Source organism: Cucurbita moschata, unplaced genomic scaffold (assembly GCF_002738365.1).
Source record: "Cucurbita moschata cultivar Rifu unplaced genomic scaffold, Cmos_1.0 Cmo_Scf00027, whole genome shotgun sequence".
Lineage (NCBI taxonomy): Eukaryota > Viridiplantae > Streptophyta > Magnoliopsida > Cucurbitales > Cucurbitaceae > Cucurbita > Cucurbita moschata.
Window position 1 is genome coordinate 1,677,597 of NW_019268543.1, and position 11,585 is coordinate 1,689,181.

At 39.8% G+C, this 11,585-nt stretch overlaps 4 protein-coding genes across 4 annotated transcripts in view; 2 read left to right on the forward strand and 2 right to left on the reverse strand.

The window, feature by feature from the left end:
• Positions 1–15: 15 nt before the first annotated feature.
• On the reverse strand, positions 16–1,677 carry LOC111462739 (flotillin-like protein 4). The gene is made up of 2 exons (XM_023106458.1): positions 716–1,677; positions 16–628 (listed from the first exon to the last, which is right to left on the reverse strand). Exons 1-2 carry the CDS (start codon positions 1,640–1,642, stop codon positions 107–109), a joined length of 1,449 nt encoding a protein of 482 aa, XP_022962226.1. The 5' UTR covers positions 1,643–1,677; the 3' UTR covers positions 16–106.
• A 1,750-nt stretch (positions 1,678–3,427) lies between these two features.
• LOC111462372 (40S ribosomal protein S11) lies at positions 3,428–4,901 on the reverse strand. The gene is made up of 6 exons (XM_023105906.1): positions 4,818–4,901; positions 4,682–4,722; positions 4,468–4,568; positions 3,989–4,133; positions 3,814–3,903; positions 3,428–3,730 (listed from the first exon to the last, which is right to left on the reverse strand). Exons 1-6 carry the CDS (start codon positions 4,827–4,829, stop codon positions 3,640–3,642), a joined length of 480 nt encoding a protein of 159 aa, XP_022961674.1. The 5' UTR covers positions 4,830–4,901; the 3' UTR covers positions 3,428–3,639.
• Positions 4,902–6,439: 1,538 nt separating this feature from the next.
• Positions 6,440–7,208, forward strand: LOC111462780. The gene has a single exon (XM_023106516.1). It carries the CDS (start codon positions 6,523–6,525, stop codon positions 7,090–7,092), a length of 570 nt encoding a protein of 189 aa, XP_022962284.1. The 5' UTR covers positions 6,440–6,522; the 3' UTR covers positions 7,093–7,208.
• A 1,327-nt stretch (positions 7,209–8,535) lies between these two features.
• LOC111462705 (protein MEMO1-like) overlaps positions 8,536–11,585 on the forward strand; it is a 5,221-nt gene continuing 2,171 nt past the window's right edge. Inside the window, exons 1-6 of the mRNA XM_023106404.1 lie at positions 8,536–8,876; positions 9,698–9,782; positions 9,862–9,930; positions 10,216–10,328; positions 10,500–10,611; positions 10,690–10,833. Coding sequence (XP_022962172.1) covers positions 8,825–8,876; positions 9,698–9,782; positions 9,862–9,930; positions 10,216–10,328; positions 10,500–10,611; positions 10,690–10,833 — 575 coding nt within the window. The 5' untranslated portion in view covers positions 8,536–8,824. The remainder of the gene's footprint in view (positions 8,877–9,697; positions 9,783–9,861; positions 9,931–10,215; positions 10,329–10,499; positions 10,612–10,689; positions 10,834–11,585) is intronic.

Genomic DNA, 11,585 nt, shown 5'->3' on the forward strand with positions numbered 1-11,585 from the left:
CCAAAAAAAAAAAAAAAAAAAAAAGCGTATAAATTGCTTACACCCATTTATTCTTTGGAATTGACACATTTTTTGAATTGATACACCAAAACAAGTAACCCATGCCTCAGTTCCGAGAAGACTCGCCCAAGCTTCCCATCCACGGCGGAGGAACCATTCCAGTCTGCTCATGAACCGTCTGAAGTAGCGGCGGCAGCATTTTGTAAACTCCCGCCACCTCATTCATCGCCATATTCCCAGCTCCAACGCCGCCTTCCAGACCTTGTCCACCGCTCCCATTTGTCCAGACGCTAATTTTCGGGTTAAGCCCTTTGATGCCATCGGCATTGATTTTGGCAATTTGTTGGAACAGGCCTCCGTTGATCATTAGGTAGTCTCTGAGAGCGCCGTAATTGCCACCCAATGCCTCGAGAAGTGAGCGGAGGTACAAGGCCTGAGCCTCCGCCAGCGCCATCAGTCCCTCTGCCTCTTTCCTTTTGGCGTAGAGCTCTCCGTCGGCGGCCTGTTGTCGAGCGTAAAACGCCGCGTCGGCTAGCGCTTTCTGCGCTTCCGCTTCCCTCTCCTTCTCGAACAGAACCGCCTCTGCTTTCTTTTGCTTGTTGTACAAATCCCAGTTCGCCTCTTGTACCTATCAATTTTATATCCAATTTGTGATGAATTTGGAGAAATTTAATGGAAGAAATCCAATTCAAACAAGAAATTGAATGAATTTGACCTTTGTTTCATACTCAACGCTGGCTTTGCTTAGAAATTCCGCCTTCAATTTCTCAATCATGGTCAGTGCATTCATCCTCTCCACCTCCTTCTGCAACTCTGCTTCTCTGAGCGCCACCGCTTTGGCGGCCTCCACTTCCGCAACTTGGGCGGCTCTGGTCCAGGCCGCCTTCTTCGTGGCGAGCTCCGCGTTGGCCTCCGCCACTTCCGCCTCCCTCTCGTTCTCAAACACCTTAACCTCCGCCCTGACTTTAATCTCCTCCTTCTTCCCCTGCCCCTGCCTCTGGGTCGAAATGATCTTAGTCTCCGCGTCGATCTTCGCCGCATTCTGAAGGGTCTGTCCCTCCCTGGATTTCGCGCCGATTTCCCCCTTCATCCTGGCCTCCGCCACATCGATCTTCGCCTGATTGGCAGCCTCCTGCTGCGTCTTCTGCCCCAAATACGAGAAATACTCATGCCCACGAACGTCCACCAATTGTTTGACATTAGCATTGTAAATCAAAAGCCCGAATTGGTCGAGCTCCAATTGCACCTTCCCAAAGACCTCTTGTTTGAACTCTTTGGTGCCTCTGAAAATCTCCTCCATGGTCATGGAGGCGGCAAGGACACGTGTCTCTCCCTCGATGACACCTTGGACGAGCTCCTTGACGTGGTTGGAGAGCTTGTCGTGAGGGGAGATGAGCTTGGCGTATTTGAGAAGGGATTCAATGTCGTCGGAGCGAGGACCGATGGTGAAGACGGCGGGGAGGATGAAGGGGAGCTTCTCGGCGCTCATGGCTTGGACTTCGAAGGTGTAATTGACGGGAGAGATGTCGAAGATGGTGCAGGATTGACCGGGGAGAACCCATGCCTTCTTGGCGAGTTTGATGTCGGAGATTCCGACGCCGGTAATGGCTAGGTACTCCGATGCGCTGGCTACTTTGTACATGATCACTCTTAAGTTTTTGAGGAGACGATGTTTGGGAATTGGTTTCTGAGGCTTCGATATATTATTCCCTCCTCATTATATATACGAAACCTCTACATCATTTGACTTTTTCTTCCATCATTTTTGTCAAATAATAATAATTTTATTAAATTAAGGATTTAATTATTTTTATTTGGTATTCTAAACTTTTAAAATAATCAAATAAAAATTTCATTTTTCTAATTTTGTTTCTACACACTATTATATACTTCTCTTTTATCTTTTATGTCTAATAAATTCATAAATTAAGTTTTAAAATATAAATAATTTTTTAATATTAAAATAAAAGGTTGTTTGAGGCGCAAGTTTGTTCATTGGACATTTTCAAACTTTAAGAGGTTTCCTTATTATGAGATTGATGAAGTCTTCTTTACTTAAATTTTTTGTTTTTTATATTTTAAAATAAGAGTTACCTGAAAGATAGAATTACTAAAAAAAACCTTAACATAATCTGAAGTTATAGATAGATGAAAAAAAAAAAAAAATCCTCACCAGAATCTAAAGTTATTACTTATACTAATAATTATTTTCTAGCTTAATCATAAGATAATTATTTTCTAGCTTAATCATAAGAACTCTAAACATAGGCATGTTTTAGTTGAAGTAATCCTAAATCATACAATGATGAGCATAAGCACACTTAATCATAAGAACTCTAAACATAGGCGTGTTTTGGTTGAAGTAATCCTAAATCATACAATGATGAGCATAAGCACAATTTTCGTGTTTTGTTTACAATCATGAGCATAAGCACAATTTTAAAAAATGTCGGAAGCCTCTTTTTTATTGTCTACATCAAATGCATTGAATGCCCCCACCATTCAAATAACTGATTGAGAATAGGTGAAAGAGAAGTTTGAAAGGAAACCAGAGTAGATGGTGAAAGGAAACCAGAGTAGATGGCAAGGCGGCAACCAGAGATATATCGACTTGCTATTCAAGATAAAAGTTGACTTTCAAGAGTGGAAAGGAAAATATAATTCATACTCATTTAATTTAATTAGTAGGTATAGCTAATAAATTAAATTAATTAAGTAGATTTAATCTTAGTATTTAAATTTTGTAAATAGGATTTAACTTTTATTTAAGGTCTAGGATGAGTTAGGAGGCTCTAATAAATGTCCGCTCACATATTCAAAGTCACTATCGATGACAAGATAATTAACATATACCAAATGGTTTTAAGCCCATAAACTAAACCACATTATTTTCTTTTTACATTTAAGTTGAAAATTCGAGTTTTTAGTCCCATGATACCTTAACCAGTTGAGACTAAAATGAAATACTAAATATTAAGAGGGAGAAGTTGATGAAATCAAAGGGCTGGCGATCGGATCATATCAATAATAATAAAATACAAAGTCACCGAGGTCAATGAGGCATAAAATCAAACAAGTTGAGTTAAATAAATGGATGGAATTGGCTTCAAACCAAGAACACAGCGACATAATCGAAGCCATATATTCCAATAATGTCAACAAACCCATCTGGTTTTTCTCACTCCTCATCCAAATATCAACTCATGATGATATTTTGCATATGAAATTTATTAGGTTTGAGTTCCACTTTCAACGCTTGGAATTGCTAAGCAACTTCCAATCATTTGAAGTTTCAGTTACGTGCAATAGTTCATAATTCAATTAATTTCCCTTGCTTACATCATTAAATAAACGTCTATGATCTTCGTCACATAATAGATATAAACAAATTCATAATGCAGTGGAAGTGGCATAAATTATAAAAGAAGGCATTGAAGGTTATGCTATTAAATTAAGAAGTTAAACACGATGGTAATGAGAAAAACTTAGGGAATCAAAATTGCAGTAGTAGTATCACAATAATGAGATATTCGGTCAACAAATGAAGTGAAAAGAACATCTAGCTGAAAAAAGAAAAAAACTCATGCTAACATATCATCTCTTTAACATAAACAAATACGGGACCTGAAAATTCTGGGCTTAAATTCCTGTGAAGGCCTTCTTACCAGCTGTGGATGATCCAGCAGGAATGACTTTCAATACATTAAACCTCACGGTCTTTGACAACGGCCTGCAAAGATACCCATCCATTAAGAAAATGACTAAAAACGAAGTCACAGTAGACAGCAGAGGCGTAGAAAGTTATGTATGAACCTGCACTGGCCAATGATGACATGGTCTCCCTCTTTTACCCTAAAGCAAGGAGCTATGTGTGCTGGAATGTTAGAGTGTCTCTTTTCGTACCTAAAAATGAACAACCCGTGTCACCATTCTCATTCATAGAAAGGATTAAAGATAACTAATGAAATTTTGGGTATTTAGTTCTCACCTTTGATATTTCTTCACGTAGTGTAGATAATTACGTCTAACAATGATGGTTCTCACCATCTTGGCACTGTGGCAGGTCCCAGCAAGTATACGTCCCCTTATAGAAACAGTGCCAGTGAATGGGCACTTCTTATCGATGTATGTTCCTGCAGCAGAATTACTCTTAAATCTTTAGTACAACTAAGATGAGAAGACGCTGAGAATCATACGTCTAACAATGAATATGTTGATTAGTATAGTCATAGGGTGAAAGCAAATCAAACTTCCCCAATGGCCAGATCAGATAATGCAAAGGGAAGAACCACATTGTTTCAAATGACTCGCTGAATAATATAAATGCAGGATCTATAATTACGAGATTGCGCAGATAACATTTACTCAAGATTACAGTGAAGGAGACTACAATATTTGGATCTAAAAAGAAGCAGGAAGGCAATGTACGGGAATTTAGTAAATGAAAATCTAGTTATTGTGTAAGACCTTCAATTGCCTCTCTCGGAGTTTTGAATCCCAAACCAATACTCTTCCAGAACCGATTTCCTCCTTTTCCTGGTCTCTTTCCTTTTCCCGATTTCTTCGAGCTGCAAACGAAAGTCTCGAAGTAGATAGAATGATTTATCCGACGGCAAAAAGAAAACGGCCTTGCCTGCATAAAGTACAATGTTTGAACTTGCTTTTCCAGTAGATTTCTTACCTAAGAAACACCTTGGGCTGCTTCAGAAAAGCCTTCTCCGTCTGCATTACAAACAGAACATAATTTCATAAATGCAGGTGCCAATCAGACATTGATTGAACGGAAAGAAACGCCGGGAGACGGAAAAAATCCATACCTGTTCCGCCATGATTAGGGTTTCGAAGATCCGATAGACGCCTAAGCCGCAGAGTCTGGCGCGATGGAAAAACCCTAGAGGCAACAAAGCGAATCGAAGAAGCTTTGAGATGTTTATAAGGAAAGCCCTAAATACCGAAATTACAACTATGCCCTCTGCCCTGTCTTCTAGTGTCGTTTCCTATTAGATTCAGAGGGAGAGAGAGGCCTATGATTACATTTTACAATTAAAAAAATGAAGGATTTTATTTCAAAATTATCTTTTTAATTTTATTTAACAAATTAATAATAAAAAAAAATTAGTGTGACTAAAATTTTATATATGTGAATGTAAATTTTATAAACATGTGAGAAATAAATATGAATGAACAATCGTATATTAAAAAGAAAGTATTATTCCTTATATCTAAATTATATTTGTTCACGTAATCATAATTTATTTTGCTAAATATAAAAAAGAAAATTAGAATTTCTAAAATTAAATGATTAAAATCTATAAAAGATAAACCATTTTAGATTAAAAAAAAAAAAAAAATCAAGAGAGAGTAATTAAAAAATTACGTCAAAAACATTTTTCAATAGACGATAATCCTTAAATAAAATCTCCCACTTATTAAATTTAAATTATAAAAACTATAAATATAAATATCCAATGTGAGGGAAGGAATGGGCCCGGGCTTTTTTTGGTCACGCTTTGAGATTGGTTGGCTTGGGCTTTTTCTTCTAGATTGTTGGGCTTGGGCTTTTTCTTCTAGATTGGTGGGCTTTCAGATTTACCATAATAAGAAATAATTATATTGAATTGATTTTTGTTTAATAATTAATTTATCGTATATTCAAATTAAAAAAAGATAATTATCCAATTTTAAATGTAAATTTAAATCTAAAGTTATAAAACAAAAACCATCCATCTTTTAAAATTTATGGAAATAAATAAATAAATTTTGAGATCACGAGTCAAACCGAGTATTCATGCTGTGTTTTCAAAACTCTTCTGGATGTTTCCTCTACGGCCGACCACACAGCAAGTCCATGTGCCCGCGTTTGATCATTAACCTCAACCATAATTCAATGCACCGATCTCCACAGCATCCAATTTGCCTAACACGAAAGCGGAAGGCCCCTCGTGCAATCACCAATCATCTTCCGCCACGTGTAACTTAAACTACGCATTCCCACACGACAGGTGTCATTCTGATTCGAATTTCCAATTATTTTCCTCCATCATCTTGGACTTTCCAAAATCTTTTATTTTATTTTATTTTTCTCAAACAAAACTTGAAAAGACGTTTTTATCCTTTAAACAGTCCATCTTATCCCTGGAGATTGGGGTTAAAACGGATATCTCGCTCTTCGACTTGTAAGATATTCATTGGGTTAGTTAATTATATTAAAATTAAACTTACTTTAATCTCCCCGTCACCTTTTCTTATCTCTTTTGCGGATAATAATCAACATATTTCATTTTTAATTACAATATTAAAAATTTTGATCTCTTATTATTTAATAATATCCATTACTGCCTACGTCGTCCTAGCCGTTAGATGGGAAATCGCAATCGTACGGCCAACAATATTTCAACCATGCCCTAAATTTTATAGCATAATTACGATCCACCCACCCCCGGACCTATAAATTCCACCGCCGAGACGAACTCCGTTTACTGAAATCCCGCCGTCCTGTCGTTTCGCCAAACATAATCCCCAATGAAGAAGGAAACAAGCGGACCTGTTCTCCGGCCACTTCCCGCCGCCGGCCGATTTCACTCTCCGATCTCTTCTCCGTTCGCCGCGTCAACGAGCTTCGGATTCTCTTCCACTTCCTCATCCTTTTTTCACAACCGCGAGCGATCCGCTTCTCCTACTCGAGTCAACATTTCTTCCGGTCCCCTGTCTCGCTCGGTTCGATTTTCAATCGATCACCGGTCCGGTTCGACGAGTCGGTCCATCGCACTCTCCAACCGGAACTCGCCGGTTTCTCAACCGAAAAAGACGTGCACTTGTTCGCCAACGACTCACCCCGGTTCCTTCCGGTGCAGTCTGCATAGAAATTCAGGCAATGGCGGACACCATCAGACGTATTCATCGAGCGGGTTAAACATGCGGAGGTCTGCGATGACGAACTCGCTCGTGAGAATCGGCGGCGTTGAGGGAGACTGGGTGAAGCGAGCGTTGACTGCTTTGATACGACCTTCTTCACACCAGCTGAGACGGCGAGCCAATTTCCGGCCACGCCCCAGCCGTCTTTCGGTCGTGTCCAAGGCCGATGATCTGTAAAATTACAAAGATTCATTGATTGGTTTCCGCCAAAAATCTGCCCATAACATTTCTAAAATCAAATTGATTTCGAATTATTCACGATAGAAATCAACCGTGGTTGTCACGACTTTTGAACGGTACGATATGCTTCAATTTAAGTATGAGTTCTCATAACTTTAACTTCTGTAAGATGTCTCTTATCAATATGACTATATTTCTTATTTGTGATATAAAATTGTCAAAATTTAGTCCATTTATTTAAATTAGTCAGGATATCCGAGTGAATATATTAGTTATAAAATATATAGATATTATGAATAAATATATTATATATTTTTTTGTTTATATAATTTGATTTGTAATATATTTTATTTTATCCTCCGTAATTAGTTTGTTTCTATTTTAGGTATTAGGTGGTATGTTGTATCATATTTAAATATTGAATCTCTTGTTCCACTTCTATTTGCTCGTTATTGAATTTTCGATCTTAGTTCTATTTCCTCATTCTTTGCTCTATATTATTTGGTCGACTAATAATATTTTCAGATCTATTCACAATCTGTTGTAAACGGGCCGGACAAAGAGAAAGTAGGAAGAAAATTGATGAATTATTAGTTTTTAATTAATTAGCGAATTACTTGGTGGCAGACAAAATAATAAGACAATAATCGAATAATTGAAGCTGATGATCGATGAAGAACTGCCACGTGCGGTGGCTGGATCAATAAATTTCGGCCCATGAAAGCCCAAACAGGTGCAAGGAGCAGAAAACTTGACGTAAATAAAGAGATTTGGGGTGAAATGGGCCTTCAAACTTCGGCCCATGTAAGCCCAAAGAGGAGCAAGGAGCAGAAAACTTGACGTAAATAAAGAGATTTGGGGTGAAATGGGCCTCCGGACTTCGGCCCATGTAAGCCCAAAGAGGAGCAAGGAGCAGAAAACTTGACGTAAATAAAGAGATTTGGGGGTGAAATGGGCCTCCGGACTTCGGCCCATGTAAGCCCAAAGAGGAGAAAGGAGCACAAAACTTGACGTAAATAAAGAGATTTGGGGTGAAATGGGCCTCCGGACTTGGCCCATGTAAGCCCAAAGAGGAGCAAGGAGCACAAAACTTGACGTAAATAAAGAAATTTGGGGGTGAAATGGGCCTTCAAACTTCGGCCCATGTAAGCCCAAAGAGGAGCAAGGAGCAGAAAACTTGACGTAAATAAAGAGATTTGGGGTGAAATGGGCCTCCGGACTTGGCCCATGTAAGCCCAAAGAGGAGCAAGGAGCACAAAACTTGACGTAAATAAAGAGATTTGGGGGTGAAATGGGCCGCCGGACTTCGGCCCATGTAAGCCCAAAGAGGAGCAAGGAGCACAAAACTTGACGTAAATAAAGAAATTTGGGGGTGAAATGGGCCTCCGGACTTCGGCCCACGTAAGCCCAAATAGAAGCAAGGAGCAGAAAACTTGTCGTAATTATCGGTGCGGCGGAATCGGGAAATTAAAAAATGGGGAAGTTGCGTGAAAGCTCAGAAAGCAGAATACTTCATAACCAGTTCTTAGTTCTGCTCTGATCTTCCTTCTCCCACTCCATTTTTTTCTCTTTTCATTATTCTATTTGATTCACTTTGGGATCTCTTCATCCCGATTCTCAAGGCAATCCAGTAGAAGAAGACCCAGGGATTACTTTCTCATCTCACTCTTGTTTCTGTTTGATTCTCTGACCCTTTTCGTTTTGATTCAATCCGATCTTAGTTGCTGTTATGGAGAAAATCAGAAGAGCGTCTCATGCCGGTTCTTGGTACACCGACAATTGTAAGTCGCCTTCTTTTACTCTCTGTAAATGAATTCATGCACGTTTTGGTGAGGTTCTTTTCAATTCTTCAATTTGCTTTCTCTGTAAATGTTGCGATTGATTTCATTTTGGCTTTGGAGAAAGTAGCTTGCGATACTGTCTTCTCTCTCTGCTGATCATTCTAAAGTTTCTGGTTCTGGAAGATAGTGGAATTTTCGATTTTGGCCTTGTTTTTGAATGCAGAAGGGGGGAAATTGAAAGTGTTGAATTTTGATTCAATTCAAACGCTAGAGAGATTTTTGGGGTTTCCCAGCTGTGTAAGGTAGTTTGTAGAAGTTCATGGATTATGCGTACATCACACTGCTTATGCTATGTTTGAGAAGCCGGGTTTTATTGGTAATTGTAACAGCCCAAACCCACCGCTAGCCCCGTTACGTATTACCGTTCGCGTCTACACGATTGTAAAACACCTCTAGTAGGGAGAGATTTCCACACCCTTGTAAGAAATGTTTTCGTTTTCTTCTCCGACGTGGGTTGACATAATGTGTTGAGTCTAAACTTTTAGTCAACAAATGAGGGGATAAAGTCTTCTCCCCACTTTGATCCAAAATATCCTCACATACTTGTGGTTATGATTTAGAGGTGAACATTTTTCTATGCAAGCTTAAATATACAACACTAAAAAATTGGAAGAATGTTTCATTGCTCATGCATGTGTGAGATTCCAGGAGATAGGGAGGATGTTGGTGTTTGTTTTTTGTTAAATTTTGTAGTTCGTTGTGGAAGTCAAATGGATAATAAATTCTGGTGTATTGGATTTTCTCTCTCTTTCTCCTTCTAGCTAAGAAACTTGCGGAGGAGCTTGATGGATGGTTGAGGGCATCGGGCCTGTCTAAATCCCCGGATGTACGTGGTGTAATTGCTCCGTAAGTTGCTTCAAGAAAATTTTTCTAAATGATTCAAAATGGAATAATTTTGATGCATTTGGTTGATGTGGAACTGCAGGCATGCTGGTTATTCGTATTCAGGACGCGCTGCTGCATATGCATTCGGTAACATTGATCCAACAAACATGTGGGTTAATCTCCCTTTCAATCGCTACTTGCCTGACAAAATTGTTTATACCACTTGGTGTTTAAGTTTTAGAGCTTGTATCTGAACTCTTTTAGACTAAAATTCAGTGAAAACATATCTAGTAAACATTTTTGAAAGCAAAAACAGTTCCTTTAGCAAAACTTAATTACTTCATATTCCTCCTTAATCTTCTAAATCGTCTCTGAAAAAAACTGTTGAATTGTTCATTATATTAGCAGGCTACTACCAGCTTATTGTTAATATAGTTGATGCTGTTGTTGGCAGTTCTAGGATCTTTCTTCTTGGTCCATCTCACCACTATTATACACCAAAATGTGCTCTTTCGACAGCCACTATTTACCAGACCCCCGTGGGTGACCTTCCCATTGATTTGGAAGGTATTCTGAGTTCCATTTCTTTTTCTTTGAGAATTATTCATTTTTCCCAATTGTGGCTCGGTTTCTTGTATGTTTTCTTGTTAGATTATTGTGCATGGACTTGCATCCATTGCCTGATATATTCGTGAACGTTCATTTAGTAATTTCTCTATGTATCGTTCACTCTGGCAGTAATCGAGGAGCTAAAAGCAACTGGAAAATTTGAATTGATGGATATGCGTGTTGATGAAGCTGAACATAGCATGGAAATGCACTTGCCATATCTTGCCAAAGTATTTGAGGGGTAATTTTCATTTGATTTAACGAGCATTATATTACATTCTGGAGACCTACTCTTGTAAGTAATGATGCAATCATGCAGGCATTCTGTGAAAGTTGTACCCATTTTGGTTGGTGCCGTCTCTGCCGAAAGTGAAGCCATGTATGGACGCCTGCTTGCCAAATATGTGGATGATCCAAAAAATTTCTTCTCTGTATCCTCAGATTTTTGCCACTGGGGATCTCGGTATGTTCCACTCAATATCTTAGATAATAGAATGTCCTATAATTCATGTTTAGTGAGGTTTAACCATATTTTATTATGATAAGTACTTTTCTTATTACTATAGAAAGACCTATGAGGTGCAAATTAGTTTCTTATGTTCTGCCTTGAATTTGGGTTGAATTTGGGGTCATTGTTCTTGTAACGACCCAAGCCCACCTCTAGCGAATATTGTCCTCTCTGGGTTTTTTTCGGGCTTCCCCTCAATATTTTTAAAACGTGTCTGCTAAGGAGAGGTTTTCACACCCTCGTTCTCCTTCTCAACCAATGTGGGATCGGCCAGCGTTGTCGTTGACGCTCGTTTCCTTCTCCAATCGACGTGGGACCTCCAATCCACTCCCCTTCGGGGCCTAGCGTCCTTGCTTACACACCACCTCATGTCCATCCCTTTTAGGGCTCAGTCTCCTCGTTGGCACATTGCCCATTGTAGAACCCCCCAATCCACCCCCTTTAGGGCCCAGTGTCCACCCTCTATAGGGCTCAGCCTCCTTACTGGCACATTGCCAATGTCGGACTCTAATTCCATTTGTAACGGTCAAGCCCACAATTAACAGATATTGTCCTATTTGAGTTTCTCTTTCGCGTGCTCTCCCCCCCCCCCCCCCCCCCCCCCCCCCCCCCCCCCCCCCCCCCCCCCCCCCCCCCCCCCCCCCCCCCCCCCCCCCCCCCCCCCCCCCCCCCCCCCCCCCCCCCCCCCCCCCCCCCCCCCCCCCCCC

What these genes read in the sequence shown, in the direction of transcription:
- LOC111462739 (XM_023106458.1), bottom strand. Translation starts at nt 1,642, where the DNA reads ATGTACAAAGTAGCCAGCGCATCGGAGTACCTAGCCATTACCGGCGTC. An exon ending in GCGTTGAGTATGAAACAAAG is followed by an intron (nt 629 to 715) that starts GTCAAATTCATT and finishes TAAAATTGATAG; the next exon opens with GTACAAGAGGCGAACTGGGA.
- LOC111462372 (XM_023105906.1), bottom strand. An exon ending in CAGCCCAAGGTGTTTCTTAG is followed by an intron (nt 4,569 to 4,681) that starts GTAAGAAATCTA and finishes TTTCGTTTGCAG; the next exon opens with CTCGAAGAAATCGGGAAAAG. An exon ending in TACGTGAAGAAATATCAAAG is followed by an intron (nt 3,904 to 3,988) that starts GTGAGAACTAAA and finishes GTTCATTTTTAG; the next exon opens with GTACGAAAAGAGACACTCTA.
- LOC111462780 (XM_023106516.1), top strand. Translation starts at nt 6,523, where the DNA reads ATGAAGAAGGAAACAAGCGGACCTGTTCTCCGGCCACTTCCCGCCGCC.